The sequence below is a fragment of the Pteropus medius genome, unplaced genomic scaffold (assembly GCF_902729225.1).
Source record: "Pteropus medius unplaced genomic scaffold, Ma_sr-lr_union100, whole genome shotgun sequence".
In the NCBI taxonomy this organism is placed as follows: domain Eukaryota; kingdom Metazoa; phylum Chordata; class Mammalia; order Chiroptera; family Pteropodidae; genus Pteropus; species Pteropus medius.
In genome coordinates this window covers 17,612,634-17,632,201 of record NW_024340692.1, presented here as the reverse complement: position 1 = coordinate 17,632,201, position 19,568 = coordinate 17,612,634, and the positions used below count along the sequence as shown (strand labels likewise).

At 37.6% G+C, this 19,568-nt stretch overlaps 1 protein-coding gene across 22 annotated transcripts in view; it reads left to right on the top strand.

The window, feature by feature from the left end:
• Window positions 1-19,568, top strand: part of TRPM3 (transient receptor potential cation channel subfamily M member 3) — a 263,502-nt gene that overhangs the window by 86,241 nt on the left and 157,693 nt on the right. For 21 of the 22 annotated variants that reach the window (XM_039839330.1, XM_039838630.1, XM_039838556.1 and 18 more), the window contains one exon: window positions 7,844-7,967. In XM_039839330.1, coding sequence (XP_039695264.1) covers window positions 7,844-7,967 — 124 coding nt within the window. Of the gene's footprint in view, window positions 1-1,622; window positions 1,715-7,843; window positions 7,968-19,568 lie in introns of those variants that run through there. The other variant, XM_039839740.1, reaches the window with a different exon arrangement.

Sequence of the window (19,568 nt, the reverse complement as noted above, 5' to 3'; positions counted from 1 at the left end):
TCAGCCTTACCGTACCACCCACCTTCTGTTTCCTTTTGTATGTGTATCTCTACCTTCTGTTTTACCACATCTGGCTCAGGATTCTAGAATAAATTTTTTTAAAAAGTAAAGCCAAAGAAAGTGAACAAAAATAAGTCATGTTTGCCCTATGGGTAGCGGTAAATGAAATTTTATTGAATAAATCGCACCATCAAGGTGTATGCAATCGGCCCAATTATAAACTTCTCTAAGATTGTTCTAACTACCTCACATTTCTGGAAGGAAACACTCAGGAAAAACCCAGGTGAACAACTTCTCTAGGCTAGATACTGAAGCAAGATCAGAGGTACCATTTCTTATGGGTTTACCTGATAAAGGCTATTTGTATCTGAAGTTGATCTTCAGTACAAAACAAGACAAAAACAGACAGAAACAGACCAGATGGATAGTTATCAGAGGGGAGGGGGCTGAGGGGAATGGGTGGAAAAGATGAAGGACAATATAGTCATTAATATTGTGATAAGTTTGCATGATGACAGATAATTACTAAAATTAGTGGAGTGATCACATTGTAAGGTATAAAGTGTCAAGTCTCAATATTGTGCACCTGAAGCTAATATAACTAATATAATACTGTATACCAACTATACTTAAAAAAAAAAAAAAACATTTTGAAATAAGTTGGGCAAACTATTCATCCCATCCCATCTACTGGCTCCTTTTGTGTGTTCCATTCACATTTTCCCAAACTTTCTAGCAAACCATTAATACCAGTCAGTTACAGTTAAGCATAAATTTAACATGAAACATCACTTATCCGGAGTTGCTCTTAGGGCTTCTAATTGTTGAACAAAATATTTGTTTGCCTTTTAATTAATTAAAAGGAACTTCGGGCCTCTGATAAGCTAGAGGAGTAGCCCTGGGAAAGTGGTGGATCCTTGAAATCACATGCCTCAGTCTTCTCACACATGAGACATATAACGTCCTGTTTCAGGGATAAAACAGAAGAGATCTCCACGTGTATCCAGTCATTTAAACAACAAATCGTTAACTTTCCATTACTACATTGTGTAGAACCTACATAGTTAGATTCGTATAGTTCATAATCAAAGATTCCTCCTGCCTCATTCCCTTGTCTTCTAAGCCCAGCTCTGATGCTTTCAGCTATAATATAATCTTTAATAAGTCAGTTCAGCTCTCCAAACTTCACAGTCTTCATCTGTAAAATGGCCGCTCTAAAGTTGCATCATTCCTTTATCCTGAAGTTCAAATCCCTCAGCAGAATTTTCAGATTAGCATTTTTACTGAAACATACAGACTCCAAAATCATCAAAAGTTGACATGTTATCTTGCTAGTGATTGGAAGCTATTGCAGGGTTTTAAGAAGGACGTGATCGAATCATGTTTGCTTTGTAGAAGAACCATTCACTCAACACTGGGGAATGGATTAGAGGAGAATAGAGAAGGAACCAAGATATGATGCCTAAATCAAGGCAGATCGAGAATGAAGTGGACTAGAACAATATTTTAGAAACTCAGGTCGCTCTGTTATTCAATTTCTGGCAGGTGCTGTTGTTGCTTTTCTTCTCCAGACAGACCCCACAGTGAGATGAGGGCACCAAGAAAATACCCTACTGTTTTTTGCAGGTGACTTAACCGAGCATCACAGATTGACCCAAGCATGAACACATTTTATAGAAGATGTCCCTTACATACAGCAAGTAACAGAGACAAGGTATGACGATAGTATCCATGGGGAAAAAAGTTCCAGCCAGGTGCCCAAGGCCTAAAAGAACTACCTGGTAATTAGTAGGTACTAAGTAAATGTAAATAGGCCACTGGATAAAAAGAAAATATTTGCAGGTTCCATGCTTCAAATCAGTAATAACATTTTGGAAATATTTGTGAGTAGTTAGACTATTACTTTTAAAGAAAATTGTGCTTCTCATTATAATCAACTATTAAAAGATGGAATTTAAAGTTTAAAAGCTGAGGCTGTTTATCACTGAAATATAGAAAAAATCAGTTTTACAGTGTCTCATCTGAACAGAATCACTTGATGAAGTTGCTCATCTCTCAGATGATCACAATTAATATATTCTTTTTCTGCATATTTATGCTTTTCTTCCACCAAGATGAGTCTATCCCTTTCTTCCTCTTGAACTGGGGCTGCTCTTAATGACTTGATTAATCAAATGTAAGGAAATCACTTTCTGGAACTTCTGAGCTTCAGTCATAAGAAGCTTTGCAGTTTCTGTCTGGAACTCTTTAAATACTCTTTCTTAGAATCCTCACTTTGAGAGAAGAAGCCAGCTGCCATGTAAGAAGTCTGTATCCCCTGAAACCATTGGAGAGAGCAATGCCAACCAGTCTTCAGTTTACTCAGCTATCTCAGGCAAGGTACCAGACATGGAGGTAAAGAAGCTCTGTTGGATATTCTAGCCCCAGCAGATGCCATGTAGAAAAGAACTGAGGCCCTGCACATATGGCCCGTGTTGAGCCATCTTCAGCCATTCCAGTCTCTTCAGCTGAGGCCCCAGATATCATGGAGCAGAGATGAGTTATCCCCACCATGCTCTGCCTGAATTTCTGACACTCAGTATTATTAACACAATAAATAAATGCTGTTTCACATCACTAAACTTCGGAGTACCTTACCAATTAATAGATTGCCAGCATATATAGTGTATAGCCTTGTGAGTTCTTTGATGATAGGAATGAATATTATTCATCTGTCTACTCGTTCATAATGCCTGGCACATAGTAGGCACTAATATTTGTTGAATAAATAAATAGATGTTAGATGTCTACATGGAGCGTTTACAAGGTTCTACTCTAATTAAGTCTCCTAAATCTGCTTAGTATCTCTATTTCAGAAGAACCGGTGATCTCTAACCTCTCTGAAGTGGGAAAGTTATTTTTCCAGCCTGGATTGGAAGTGGCCTTATACCATTGGGTTTTCCAGGTTTGCAGAGCACTGGTGATCCCAGGACAGAGCTCCACTTTGCACACAGAGGCCCCAGCCACTGGTCATCTATTTAACAAGAAGGAATAGTTCAGTGACTCTTTACTAAAGAGACTTGTAGGAGAGGTTTTGATAAGAGCAAGTGCTTACATAAAATTTGCTATGCGTCAGGCACTTTTTTAAGCCATTAACAAAGATTAATTTATTTAATATTCGCAAGCGTATGAGATAAGTACTATTATAATCCTCATTTTACATATATGGGAAATTTGACATAGAAAGACTAACCTTTACATGATCACCCCGCTAACAAGTGACAGCTTCACTCCAGACAGCCTTGCCTTGCTGGCCATGATACTTTTACTCATAGTGCTGCACTGTCTCTCTGGGAAGAATTATGCTGTTACTTAAGACTGACTTGTGACATTTGGAAGAAGTGGTAACTAAAGAAGAATAAGGAGAAGGAGAAGAAAAGAAAAATACCACTTTCTATGACCTTAGGCAAGACATGTAATTTTTCTGTGCCCTTAATGTTCCATTTAGTAATTTGCTTTGGCTTCAAGCAAATGATCCAATTTTATTTTTTAGAGCATTAGAGATTCTATGGAAAACAATGTCTTCTAAATGCCAGACAGTGGTATTATTAACAATCTTATTTAGATAAGTAAAATTTTCTCATATCGTATCTGAATGAATTAAGAGAGAGTGTCTATAGAGGGTATTAGAAGGGTTACTCTCCTTGAAAGCCATTAACCTCATCTAGCTCTTTGAATTCTATAGAATTCTAAATGCATTTTCTAATTTTAGAATCTAGGAACAAAACCCTGATATTGCAGGTAATTAAATTCATTATGAAAAAAGTACGTACATGTGGTGGTGCTAGCATTTGAACAGAATACTAATAGCAAACGGAAGTTTTGTTGGTTCCTCTGAGCACTGGATGAACATTGACCTATTTCTGATAACTCTGTGACATCTAAAAAGCTCCAGATAACAAGTATGGCATTTAAATGGAGACACAAATGCCATAGTATAAAGATTTTCATCATTTCAGTGACTATACTTCCTAAATCATGAAACCTTCTAATTTGAGATATACCAAAAATAGCATTGGCATACGGAGCCACAAATTAACACTTTCCATAAATAGGTATCACTTTATCAAAGACCCAAATCTAGAACTAAAATTTGACCTAATACTATAATCATGTTTTGATGTCAAGAAATTTCCAATCACTATTTTAATACCATAAAAAAAGATATCTAAAATGGGCTTATTTCTATTTTTGCTGGTGAATAAATATCACAGTCAAGATTTTTAAATCATTCCAGTGTTTTGCAGGGAAAAAAATAGAAAGAGCTAGGAAAGCAATAATTTCAAGAAAGCAGGCTTCCCAGTATCCTATGGAATATGGCCACAAAATAAGAAAAGGTCCTTGGAGAAGACAGAGGAAGCTTTTGTGCCAAATACAAAACATCTGGTTTAGCACAGCAAATACTTGTGAAAAATTAGAAGCAAATATAATCTTCAACATACTAAATGCACTTTGCTATTGTCTTCATTTACCAATTTCATCTTCTCCAAATTCATCTAATTTCCTTCATACATTCTCTGTATTACAAAAATAAAGTCAATTTCCTACAACAAAAACATTTAGATTTCTACCTCCAATGCAGATGATTAGGAAATTGAAAGACATATTTATAGATTACAATTAGGAAAAGCAACACCATGGAGGGAAGGCTGAATTCAGTAGACTCAACTCAAGCATTGAGATCACTAAAATGATTTGCACAAATCATTTAACCTCTTTGAGCCATAGTCTCCTCTTCTGCAACATGAAAAACCTGCTTGACTCACAGTTTGTTATGAAGATAAAATGAGATTATCACTGTAGCCTGGTGAGTGTCATGAACCATGATGGGCTATGAACATGTCAAATGTTATACAGGATCTTTTTCAAAAAAATCTTAAACTCTTTCTGCCAAAGACATAGGACTTAATATCAATTATTTCTTTGTCAAAGGAAGAGATATGCAAATGTTGAGAAGCTGTTAAAGGCAAAGAAGCATCAAAAATGAGATTTTTCCTCCTGATGCAATCAGATGGAAAAAGAACTAAACCAGGAATAACACTTAATGTTTAATAACTATAACTTAGTGCTTTGGAAGAACTGAATCGCCAGTGTTCCACCTAAAACCATCTCTGTTCCATCATGACAGGCATCCCACACTTTGGAAAACAACTAACCTAGAAAATTCTCTACTGCTAGAAATAGAATTTCATGGTTCTTATTGCTAAATTATTTAGCCGAAACCACAACTAAAGTCAGCTGCAAAATTGAGCTAAAAAGTATAAGATTCTTAGTGTCTTTCATCTCTCCTAACTGCTGAAGCTCCCAATCAGCTAAATTGCACATTACTCCTCAATTTTTATAAAGTGATAGACTAGATTCAAGTGACAGATGTTTCCCTCAAACAGTTAATGACCTCAGAGAACTGGGATTTTATTACAGATGGTTAGCAATGGCAAACAAATTTTGAGTTGTTATCAAAATTAAGCACCTGCAGACAAATGATTGAATCTATCACGTGCCTAATCAAGAGAGTCTCTTCTGTTGTTAATCATGTACAACATCTATATACATCTGATACTGCAGGACTCTCGACCTATCCACATGAGTTACCTGTCAAGTAGACACATGCCGAGGTATGAGTGCTCATGTACTGACTCTTCGAGAAAACTCACTGGCAACACAAATGTAAGCATGTCACTCTTCAATTTAAATCCTTCAATAACTCCTCACTGCCTAGGAATAAAATCTGAAATCTGTTACACAATCTCAAAAGTTCCCCATGATCTTGTCTTTGCACACCCCTTCTGTAGCTCCATCTTGTTCCACTCTTTCTTTTGCTCTCTATGCTCTGACCATACTGACCTTCTTTTATTTTCTCCAAAATAGGCTTGTCCATGCTGTTTTGTCTGCCAAGAATGCTCTTTCCCACCCACCCCCCGTCCATGCTAATGCTCATTCATTCTTCGAGTCTCAGGTAAAACAGCACTTCCTCAGAGGAATCTTCCCTGAATTCTCTAAATTAAATTATATGCAACTATTACAAACTTCTCTACTTCTTTGCTACTGTCAATCACAGTGTAATTGCTGCTTCATGTTTTTCTACTCCACAGTTGTGAAAGTTCATTAAAGGCTAAGAGTGTATATATCTCATCTATTTCCATAGCCCTGGCATGCACCACAGCATCTGGCACTAAATAGACATGACTTAGCAATTATTGAATGAATGAATGAAAGAATGAATGAATGAATGGTTTGGGACTGGTCCACACCAGTCTGGAGAGTTCTCCAGAATAATTTAGTAAACTTGAGAGGATCTAGTATTATTTTTCAACCTTACCTGGACCATCCTCTGTCTAAATCTATATGTTCATGATATAAATCTTCCTGAGGGGCAGAAGGGTGACTCAATTCATCATTGAGCTGAGTGACATTCCAGGACCTTTGATATAATACTATCATGGGGAATGCACCCTCCTCAAAGTTGGGCCACCATAATATCCAACCTAGTGGGTCTAAGTGAATTCTCACACATCCTGGGGCACAGCAGGCCACTGATATGAAGATATTCTTAAGCTTCCCATCTTGATTTCTTTTAAGCAACAAAATTAGTCATGCTTTAATGTTAAAGAAAATTTCATAATTTCCTGCTTAAATAGCCACAGTGATGAAAAGAGGCAGTGGTGTAGTGCACTCCATGTAATAAGTGGCAGCATGGTATAGTGGAAAGAGCACTAGACAAGGAATCAGAAGAACTAGGTTCTGGCTCTGCCACTTATTTGCTGAATGACCTTTAGCATCTGGTTCTTTCTGGATAAAATGTTCTTTCCCTTTAAATTGTATAAATCTTTTGCCTATAGGGTTCTTGTAAGCACCAAATGAGATCATAATTATATTTTACTATTGTGAGTTGCTGCTACTTCAATTATGAAGAAAATTATAAATTTTAAAATACTAGTCAAATTATGACAATTTTGTCACTGGTTCTTGAGAGCAGTTTTATCTTCTTGATTTTAGACAGTATCTATTAATAATAAAGTGAATTTGTATTATCTACCATTTGATGGCTGTTAGAGATAGCCCATTTCTCACCAGATTAATGAGAGAGGAGTTAAAAGTTAGTTATGATTGGTCCATATTTAATAAATAATAGAGCATTGATTGGAAAGAATACACCTCCCGTGCTTTCATTCATTCTTCTATGGTATAAAAGCTTTCTTTTAATAAAGTGGTTAATATGTTACCTCCTGGGTCAGATTCTTGTTGGCTGTACACAGCAAAAGTTCAACATAAATAATGAATCATAGGCCAAATAAGCTACCACCTATATGAAATTTTAGAGAAAACATAAGTCTTATTCTCATTAAGCTCAAAAATCCATTACTTGAGATATAACCTTCCTTTCCACAATTAAAGATGAAGTTGAAATTTAAGTCTTTAGATAACATACAAAATTTTTGCCAAGATGCTAATGTTTAACTGAAGGCATTTTTTGATAACAGCACTTGAGGAAAAGAGTATTAGACACACGCCCTATAAAAGAAGGAAAAAGAGACAAAAACAAAAACAAAAAAAAGAAAAACAACAACTAAATCTCTTTATTCTTTTAGGTTCTGAGATATTAAACTGGATTTTTTAATGTACTGGTTTTATTTTTTTTTTAATTGTCCCAGTCAAAATGACTGTTGTGTGAAAAATACAGGAAGAAGTAACTCCTGTCTAAAGTAAATCATCATAATGCTTTCTTGTGTTCTATAATATTTTTCGGTAGCATGTACTGAATAGGAGCTAGGTTGATCTGTTTGTACATTGCTTTTAATTACAGACTTATAAATGAATCTTTGAGGGACCAGCTGTTGGTGACCATCCAGAAGACTTTCACATACACTCGAACCCAAGCTCAGCATCTGTTCATCATCCTCATGGAGTGCATGAAGAAGAAGGAATTGGTATGTAAACAATGTTCCCTGTGAGTGGCGGAGCACTTTCCATGTGCCCTCTGTCTGTTTAACCATTTTCTTGCATCATGCACCATTTCTTCTTTCTGGCCAACCTTACAACTTTCCTCAGGCCCCATTGGCTCCTGTATTTTCCTCCCCTCAGTAGCTAAGACACTACTTTTTCTGCCCAGATTTAATATAGTGTGTTCACAGGGTTTTAGCATCATTTCCTACTGAAGCTCACACGATTGCCTTAACCAAATGAATCGAAGAGATTAAATAGGTTTCCTCCTGGAAAATGCTTTAATTGATCCTCTCTTAGGTTTGGAGTTTCACTTTGCTTGTGAGTAGTGAATCGCTGATGTGCTTATCTTCAAATATCTTAGTGACAGAGGGTCTAGGCTAATATGCTAATCTATACAGGTAGAAAATGGAGAAACCTTCTCAAGGAATGCTAGAAACTTGTGTCGTTTCTAAAGTGTCCTCCAATAGCAACTAAAACACTTCCTACATCTGGGAAAACTATCTTAAAAATGTGATGTAATCACAGAGGCCTTCTGCGAGGGTGAACAGAAATTAAAGAATGAGCTAACATTTACTGAACACTTACTACGTGCCAGGCAGGGTGTTAAATCATTACATGTTTTAACTCCTGTGATGTTTGCAACTGTCCCAATGAGAGAGATACGATTATCGTTTTAACCTTATAGATGAGGAAAATCAAAACCACTTGATCAGTAAATGAGGAACTAGGATTCAAAACAAGTGGTGTTTAATTTCTGTGGGAAATATTTTTATTCAGAAATGGTCTCATTGAAGCAAATGTAGTGAATCATCCACTCTAGATAGGTTCACAGTAGGTGTCAGCAGGGAGGAATGATTCTCAAAGTCATTTGAGCCTACCTGTTGACAAGGGTGGTAAAGCAGCAGTTTAAAGCAGTTTGAACAGTGGTATTACTCGAGTTTTGCACCATTTCAAGTCTTCACTGGTATCCTGGAACGATTATCTCTGGGGACATCAGGAAGGCATTTCTCCTCCAGAGGGGCACCCAGGCCAGACCTGAAAAGGCTTAACCACAGGGAGATAGATAGGATACAGAGGAACTGGAGCTAGCTGTCTTCAACCAGTTTCCCCACTAGATTGCAAGGTCCTCAAGGCATGGCTGGAATCGTCCGGTTCATTATGGTGCCCCTATGCCTAGGACAATGGCTGGCACACACAGGGACTCATTGAGACTGCCATGAGGGATGGAGAGAGGCAATTTCTGAGTTTGAGAAGCCATTAATTCAAGTAAGCGAGCGCCCTCTCTGGAAAATCTCTATGTGACCTTCGTGAGAAGCCTTCCAACAGCTTCCAGATTTGGGGTGAAAGGAGTGGAGGTGAAGAGACTGGGACAACTCCTCGAATCCTTGAATATCCACAGACCTCAGTAGTCTGTCCCTGCCATATAGAGAAGCCAGTGTGTGGATGGGGTTCACAGTCATGGCTGCAGGTGCCTCAAGAGAGCTTCTATCGGCCCAGAGAGTGCTGCTGGCATTCTCCTATCTAGAATGCCGCGCTTCACAGCTGTTCAGCTCAGCCCTTCCTTCGCCCAAGGAGGCACATGAAACCCTGAGCTTCTGCATACCGCCGTATGGATTTTCTTATGGATTTTTTCACAAGCACTGATTTTCCAATACTTATTATGCCAATGCCGACTCTGAAACCTTGTCATAACTATATGTTTCAGCAGTCCTGCAAATTTCCTAGAAAGGCAGTTAGGATTAAAATTCTAGGTAGCAGTTGGAAGTCGTAAAACCAAACGAGGCCGAATGTGCTTTTTCGGGTATTTTCTAGGACTGTTCCCTGGGATTCTGCCTGATAATTGTCATGTTATTTAATCATGGCCCTAGCTGGAAAGGTCAACTGCATTTTAATGTGAGATATTTATTGCAAGATATCTGAGGTGTTCCTAACAGTCTGCTAAAGTATTGTGATCTTAACAAGAAACAAATTGTTCTTATCTCCACATCTGGGCAGAAATTATGATTTTTAAAATTATAAATGTAATTATAATTATTTACATCTTAGAGGGACTATTTATGTGCGTGGACAGTACTAGATGCTTTATGAAGGAGGTGTACATGAGGTAGGCGTTATTTTTCTTCTTTCGAAGGGAGCAAAGGAGGGAACTGAGGCTGGGAGAGGTTGAAAGATGTGTGAACAGCAGGAAGCCACGCTAGGAGGGTCTTGCTGCAGAGCCCAGTTAGCATCTCCTCAACATGCTGCATAGCTTTGCACGCAAAACAAAGAAGCACTGCACAGTGGAGTTCCTCTTCCCTCTTATATCCTACGATTTTCTTTTGATTCTCTTTACAAACTAAGTGGGTCCTAACATTCTCAGGTTAATCGAACCACTGCCAAGTTCAGCTAAGGGATTTGGTTCTGGAGCAAATCTGACATCTTTCTCATCTCAGCACACTAGTAACATATGTAATAAAGAACTTCATTATATATGCATATTTAGCTTGTGAAACACGGGCCCCTGGGCCATGTGGCCTCATGGAAAATATGCACTGGTGGGTGTTTTGCATGAGTACTTTCTACTCACTTTATATAGTTCTTGAAAAAAAATCACTTTTCTGCTTATTTCCCACCTTCCGTCAAAACAACATCTTAAAACCTGTCACCTTTTGAGAACATATATCCTCCTAGAAACAAATCCATGAGCTAAATTCCATCATTGTCATTGAGAAAAAAAATAAAAATTAGATAAAAACTATCCACAGCAGCATATTAACTTGGGGGCAAATGTAAGGCATCAGGATGGAGTGTCTCTCTACCTCCTTCCTCCTCGACAGGGGACTGGTGATAAAGCATCTCAGGACCAAGAAAAGAGAGCCCCAAGTGGCAAGCTCATTGTGAAGCTGGTCATCTGTATGGAAACCACAGAACCTTTTACTTTCAGAGGACAATCAAGTTCCTGCCTCCCTGAGATCCTGTATGGCCTCTGAGCTGCTGCCGACACCTTCCCCCATCACCACTTCCAACCTACCGGCCTCAGGCTAGGACAGTACATTTGGTCTTGATACCCTAAAGTGAAGGAGTACTGGTTAGACTCAGTAAGTCCTACAGTATGTGTGGCCCTAACCTAGTCATGGTGGAGGATGGTACCTGCCTAGCTCCTAGTTTACCACTGTCCATTCCCACACCTGGGAATTACGTCTCCACCCAAAACGGATGCTACTCCAAAATCCAAGACTTAAAATTCCACTCCCACCCTCCAAACGCAATCACCCTGCCTCCTATCCCACTACCATCACTTCATTGATGGCAAACTTGAATATCGAGGTTCTCCATAATTCCCTAGCCTGAGATCAAACTCCTAAGATAATCTATGTGGAAACATATTTTAAAGTGTAGCTTTCTTTATCCTGTGCTTAGTTGAGAGTCTAAACTATCTATGCCACTTTTCCCTCATCTGGGTCCTCTCACTTCTCTGTTCCTCAGCCCTGTTTGCCCAATACTTCTCTATATCACTCCCAAAGTTTGGACACTTTGTTCTAATTCAACTAAGTCATCAATAATGCTGGGCAAGCCTTTTATTCTTCTCTAATTGACAGTCTCTTCTGTTCTCTACAATCATTGTTCTGAACCTTTACATTTTAATCCCTTGGCTGCTTCTTGGGGCTTTTGTAATACACTCCACAGTCTTTATGGTATAGTAACATAAGCTTCTTTGTTTCCTAAAGCTGGTTCTCATGTGCAATAACAATTTTAAAATCTGGAAGCAAACATTGCAATTAGACTATTAAGTATGCTGATCCAGTCCATCGATTCAGGGTGCACAGGAATGAAAATACCTGATTTTTCCTTAAACCTCAGCAGACAAAAAGCTTCCAAAGATGCCTATAAACATAGAGACATAGAAAAGAGGTAGTTTAGGAATAATTAGAAGGGACCCAGTATCTACTTTTATTTGGAAGATGATGGACACACAACCTGAGAGGCTAAACTTGAATAATAGGTCACTGTTACATCCTTGCAGCTAAAGCTGTAGCACCTTAATGTTATCACATTCTCACTTGGTCAGAGCACCTTTACACAAAGAAAAGCCAAGGACATAGAAAATGTGCTAGTGGAATAAATGGAAGCAAAGATATTAGGACATCAGGTTTGTGTCCTTTTCAGAAACTTCTCTATAGTATTTGACTGTCGGCCTCCTCTTCCCTCTTCAAAGTTCCTTTCCCATGGATTCGATGATGTTAGACTCCCTAGATCCTCTTTCTATTTTCTTGCCATTTCTCTTACAGTTTATTTTCTGCTTCCATTGCTAGTTCCTCTTCTTTCTCTCTATTCCATAAACAAATGTTTAGCAAAGATCAATTCTTGGCTCTTTCCTCTTTTATTCACCATTCTGATTTCAATTATATTTTAAGACAACTCTCAAATGTACAAATACCTAAACTTGTCTTCCTCCAAACTCCTACATTTCCAAATTCCTCACTCTTGCCCATACTCTTATTCTTCCTTGCCTATACTTTATTGCCTATACTCTATTACTATATTCTCCTTACCTGGTCACCTCTAATCCAATATCTCCTCAACAATACATCTTATACAATATAGGGGTTGGCAAACATTTTTCTGTAAAGAAGATGACGGTAAATATTTTAGGTTTTGTGTGCTGCATACTGTCTCTGCCACATATTTTTTTTTCTTTCTTTGCTTGTTTGACTTTAAACAACTCTTTAAAATATAAAAGCCATTCATTCTCAGCTTACTGGTCATACAAAAATAGGTCTTGGACCAAAGTTTAATCACAATCTATGGTTTCCCGGCCCCTGCTATATAATAACGCTACGCATTTCTTGCTGAAACACAGAGCCAATCACATCATTACTTCAAATGTAAAGTATAATCTTTTGCCTATAGTTCCAATCTTAAATTTCATTGTTTTTTAATGGACCATTCATGCTAACCAAACTAATCTCCTTGCAGTTATTTTTTTAATTTCTTACTTCTCTGCATTTGTTCAAGTTTAAAGCACTGTCTTTAGCCATAACCAATTGCCAAATCCATGCGCATACATGCCCATGTGTGCACACACACATGCATGAACCCACACATCCATACCTGTGATATTCTTCTCTCATTTATTTATAACTCCCTTATGGTACTTATCATTCGTACCCTATTACGTGCCTCTCTATCTTCTCACGTAAGCTCTAAAGAGCAGAATCTATATTTGATTCCTTATTCTGTTTCCCCGTACTCACTCACCCCTAATTGTGCTTAGTAGCATAGCATATATATGGCAGACACTCAAGAAATCTAAATCTCCAGAGCTGATGAACCTCCCCTAGTTACAAAGGAAGGCAACAGAGGGGTGTTGTCTGTGCCTTGCGAATGAGTTTTTGGAGGCCCAACTCTGCTCCCTTCCAATACAGGGAGAGTTATTTGTTTATTTTATGCGGGTATATGCGAAGTGTATGTTGATGCCCTATCATGACTCTCTTACCACATTTGGTAAACTGAGAACAATTCTCTACCTATCTTTTCATAGATTCATAAAACCAAGCAAGTATGACTTCTAAACAGATTTCCTTTCTTTTTAAAGATAGACATCCCATCAAGATGTTTCTTGTTTGGAAAAATAGATGTATGCAAGACTCTTAATGCCACGGACAGGGGCCATTAGTGTACCTTGGTGGGTTAGAGTCTCAGCACTAAGTAGGAAATATTGCTCAAGATCCCAGTTCCTCACTGTTCTGGGTTGCTGGGAGAATTAAGCACTTCAGCATGTGTAACAAATGTGAGGCTCCTAGGAAGCACTCAATAATTTCGCTATTGTTACAGTTATTCTATAAGTAAGTACGGGTACTGATTAGAGTAGACATGTTGTCTACTGTAACCCTTGTTTTTTCTCCAGTCCTAGATAAATTTGTCAGCGAGGCACAATTTTACTTCAGTGACCTGTCATTCCACCTTCAGGTTCCATTTTGCCTCTTTGCTCATCAGAGAGTACAGACCAGAGGGAGCGTACATAGCCTGCCAGGTGATAGGGAAGGAGCAAGTCAACACCTTCCCTAGTTAACATCAAGAACCAAACAAGCACAATAGATCTCCCATATGGTCATGAGGGGGAAAAAGCCTAAAATCATAGAGTCATGTATCAAGTCTAGAAAACAGTTCTCTCTAATACAGTTTTTGGAGAGAAATAAATTCTCTTTAAGATCAATGCTGAATTGTACCTAGATTCTTTTAAGTTTATTTGAATATCATCTTAACATAATTTATGAAGTCCAAACATTTTAAATGATATAATGGAAAGAGGATACATAACAAGTATTGCTCCATTAAAAATGTTTTCCATATTAGTTCTCAACACACCGTGGGTTGCAGATTAATTTTTGGAAGTTCTGAAACTCTTTACATGATTAGAATATCGCTGTTCTAGGAATAAGGATGATGCAGACTTTAGAGTCAGTTTGCCTGGTTTCAAATCCCAGAACTGCCATTTAATACACATAACAATGGGCAAGTTATTTCCTCTTGAGAGGCTGTTATTTTCTCCTCCAGAAAATTTAGTTAATACCAATATTTATATTATGGGGTTACTTAAAAGAATTAAATAAGTCAATATATGCCAAGAGCCTAATAAGCACTCAATAATAAATACTTTTACTGTAACGATGATGATGATGTCTAGTATCAAATAACATGACATAAAAAATGATCTTTATTAAAGATCATTTTTTATGTCATGTTATGTTATTTGATACTACAACCAACCTTGCTGAGGTCAGTATTAGTTTCACTATTTTATAGAGGGAAACCAAGACTCAAAGACTTAAGTGACAAGCCCAAAGTCATGTAGCTAGTTAGTGGCATCCCCAAGTCTTGAACCAAGAGCATCTTTCTACAAGTCCTAGACTCTTTTTACCATATTTCAATTGCTTCCAAAGTCTAAATATTAAGTGTGACCAAGTTAAAAGTGTCTTTAAGGTAGAAGCCCATTTTTTCTCTTATTCCTGGAATAATCATAATGAATAGTCATTAAATTTTGAGATTCCTAGAGAAAAAAAAAATACATTGTTGGTTGGTATTCCTGAAATTCCCTCCACCACTATGCGGCAGTCATTATATTCCTACAAGGACAATATAAACACAGTGACCAAATCACTTGATCTTTCCACATCAAGGGCAAACTAAAATTATTCTTTTCCAGCATAATATTTTAATCAGGTTAACAAGAAGCCCAAAATTAGACATCAACTTACCCTGTTCTTCTCACAAAATATTTATTGAAATGAAAAAGAAGAAATTTGAAGAAAAGGCCGCTTTCACATTTGTTTTTGCCAAGACAACTAATAATAATAGCTTTCATCTTATGATATATAAGGCATAATAATGCCTTATATGGACAAGTTCTGGCACTCCTCGTGTCATTTGAGCTGCACAACAATGGGGCAAGAATTATGTCTATTTTTCAGCTAACTGGAAAAATTAAACAAATTGGAAAAGACTAGAGAAATGTACAGAAAATGCTCTTTTGATTTTCAACCTATCAGATTCTCTCTCATAACCAACAAAAATGAATAGAATTTTAATGCCCCTGACCTTTTTCAGCCATATTTATCAAAAAATGTTAGTAGATTAGAGATAATAGAAAAACATAGAAAGTATACTCTTACATTGGTAAAAATAAATAAAAATAATACAGTAACCAAAATATAAACAATATATAAAAACAAGCATATTATTTTATTTTATTTGCTTTAAGAGCTTACTTACTATATAATTTGCATGACAATTTGTTTGAGTTCCAACTCTAAGAAAGTATTCCTGCAGACTGGAGTGATTCAGAGACAGTACATCTTGCCTGCACTCTGTGTTCCCACTCTGCTTCTTGAATCCAGGATCTTATCATGCCCACCTAGACCATCAGTCTCTGCTCGGAGTCACAGCCCCAATTCTCTCTATTCTAACCAACAAACGATCACTGAATGGCTCATTTAAAGAGTAACTCTCATAATATAACCACCCACCCAATCAGAAACCCCCATTGCCCTCACTAGTGTTTCCAAGGAATCCTGATTGCATTGAGATCGTTTCAGGTGATATGCAAATTAGTACTTTTACTTTAAGAGGTATGTTTTTATTTGCCTATATATTAGAAATAATAATAACAGAAAACCATAGATATTAAGCCTAAATAAATACAATTTTTAAAGGGGAATCAATTTAAAGCAAAAATCTCTATGTGAGAACTTTCTACTCACAGAAATTGTTGAGTATTGTTTAAAAACCTCCTTCCAATTTCAACTCTCATATTCAAATCATTTCCAGACTCTGCTTCCTACCACATCTTCATGATGGGTAAAGGTGAGGAGAGAGAGAATGCTGAACAAAAACACTTTTTCCATTTTAAATTTACCTTAGTTCTCTAACTCTTTCCCAGTAAGTTTCTTTAACTAAAGGTTGTAGGACTAAAATTTTAAAATCATGGTTCCAAAATAGATAGATATTTCCCAGCTTATTCCTTGCTTTTCTTCTAATTACATAAAATTTACTCAAACCTGTAAATTTTGTTATGTCTTCGACCCATAGTGTCTGCCATAGGACAAGGGAAGTAGACGGTTGATGAAGAAATAAATGAGAAAGAGCCATAGAGGCAATTTATATGTTTAAGTTATTTGTAAACCAGGTGTCTGCTTTCTCTTCCATATTTATATGTTTAAGTTATTTGTAAACCAGGTACTTCCTGCTTTCTCTTCCATGCTAATCAATGTGTATAAAATACCTCCTATCATTTAAACTCATTTACCCACACTTCCTTCTATATTCATATTTATGCTTCTTCTTATTAGATGTGAGGCTCAGTAGATGAATACATTCATCAAATTCCAAGGTTTCAGCCAGCGCCATTAGCCTGCTATTGATTACATGTTGCCCAATATATCATTCTCCCAGTTTATTATCTGCCTTCACTGAACCCAAACCTTGACCTGAGAAAATTATCCTAATTGGGGAAGACAAATATGCACTGCATAAAAGATTATTGCGGCTACTATTATCTCTATCTTTGATCTTTGGGTTTTACCTGCTTTACTTGGCCATCTTCTCCTTCCAAGGGAATTTAAAGTTTTACCTCCTAATTCCGTTCATTTTAAACATTATTTTTTTTCCTTTTCCTCTCTCATCTGGTCTTTTCTTTCTTGTAATTTTTTATTCTACTGCCCAATCCCAGTTTGTTATGAGCACAGAACTATCGGTTATGGGAGCCAGTGCTCAGGCATTGTTTTAGGACTGATCTGTCATCTTCTTTTCCATAACGATATGACGAACACTTCATTCACTCCTATCTTTATGGGCTATACCATTGGCCTGTGGCACCCACATGACTGTAGTTTCCTTTTCTTCCTTCTCCTTCTTTTTAATGCTTAGAAATGTAGACACACACACACACACACACACACACACACACACACACACACAAAAGGAGAAGAAAAAGAAAAAAGAAATTTAGACACATGATTCATAGAAGCATAGGAGTTTGAGGTGTTAAGAAATGACACAGCAGTGGTTCTCAACCCTGGCTGCACATTTGAATTACCTGAGGAGCCTTAAAAACTATTGATGCTTGGATCCCACTCCTAGAGATTCTAATGTAATTGCCCAGTGTGAAACATGTTAAAAGCTCGCCAGGTGGGACATCCTAACATAGGGAACTTCTTGCTTCTGCACCATTACCACTTACACATTCTATTTTCTTCTGTGCTTTGGGGCCTAACGAAGGTCTGGCATAATTTGTTACAAGGAAAGGGGCTTAAATTTCCTGAAAAATAAAGCAAAATTTTAATTATATGAAACTTCTCATTTTTTAAAGATACCACCAAATGAAGTATCATTATATATTGAAAGTAGGCCTGCTGGGGGCTGGAGCAGAGAAAGAGCATAATTAAGTGGAATTGGCCCTGACCAAATTGACCTGATGTTGCGATCACACTCTTCTCCAAACACTTGGCCTTGACTTTTAACAAGTGGTGAGAATGAGTGTTGGGGCTTCACTACCATATTGTGGGCTCCCTGTACAGGCCAAATGATTAGTCTTTCAATAATAAAAGATAGACAAGAAGGAGAAGGTGTCACTAGTAGAGTGAAGGGAAGAGAAGGCGGGAAGTGGAAGAGGAGGGGAGAAGAAAGAGTAAATCAATACCTACCTTGCCAGTAGCTTTTTAAAATTTCATCTTCCCCACAACACAAAGAGACAGGTAATCTTGTCCCTAATTTTACAGCCAAAAAATGTGTTAGGAGAAGGTAAATCATTTGCTTGAGGTCGCTCCGCTAGTAAGTGGCATGATCAGGCCTATTCTGACTACTCCCATCTTATATCATCATTCGTTCAAGGACTACTGTCCTAATTTTGAAAAGCAAAGGATGCAGACTTTTTAAATATGAATGAAATAAAGTTTCCTAGCTATTTCCCTCCAGCATGGTCCAGGTGTGAGGAAGGGCCCATCCTACCCAGGGGAGAGGAGGCTTATGTCCCTCAGCCCTCAGAGTGGGGACAGTCTGACTTGGGACCTAAGAAATGGAGTTTCAGTTTCTCTGGCAGCCTGTTGGCCTCCAAGGGGACCCAGGTCAAGGGGAAAACAGACATTCCACCAGCAGGTTGTAACAGGTGCTGCCTGAATTTCGAAACTGGAGTGTGAGTCCTTTTACTAGACTTCTCAGGAAATGGGCTGGAGGACTTCTGTGGTAGAGCAAATGAGGAGAACAAGTTTGATTCTCATGGGGAAAAGCAGAGCATTTACAAAAGCCCACCATCTCATCTAACAACACTAAGAAACAATCAAATGCTAATGATTCAAATATACTATGCAGGCAAACTACTGCACTTCAAAAAAAAAAAAAGATAGCACTTCATTTCCAAAACTGTAGAAGATAGAATGGTAACCAAAGAGAGAAATCTTTTACAAGATAGCATTTTCTTGGGGTTGGGGTCTGGGGAGTAGGGGACACAATAGCAGACTCTCAAGAGAGATTATTCCCTAGAAATGACTACCAGTACTTTCCCACTAAGTCTCTTTTCTTCTTGTTCCAGGACTGGCCTCTCATCTCAGCCACTTTGGTCTTCTCTCAGTACCTCAAACACCCTCCAAATCTTCTTTGGTCTTGAACAGTTACTTAAATTTTTCCTTCCGCCTGAAACCCTTTCCCACCAGTCTTCATATGGCTGGCTCCTTCTCATTCTTCATTCTCAGATTGAATATCACCTCCTCCAGGAAGCCTTTCTTGACTACTCTATATAAAGCAGTTCTCCCTTTCATTGCACCATTCATTTCCTAATGGCACTTATCACACTTTGCAATTCTCTCATGTATTAGTTTTGCATGTGTTTTTGTCTACCTGAAACTTTAGCTTCTACGAAGGCATATCTGTCTTGTCCAACATGTCACACATCTCTAGATACAAAGTAGATCCTCAATTAAAATATTTGCTAAATAAATTAACAAATGATGCCCAGGTCTACTGTGTCTGATGCTATATTTTCTCCTTATTCCCATTTTTATAATTATTATTTAGGTTGTGATGTATTTCAGACTCTATGCTAGGCATTTTGC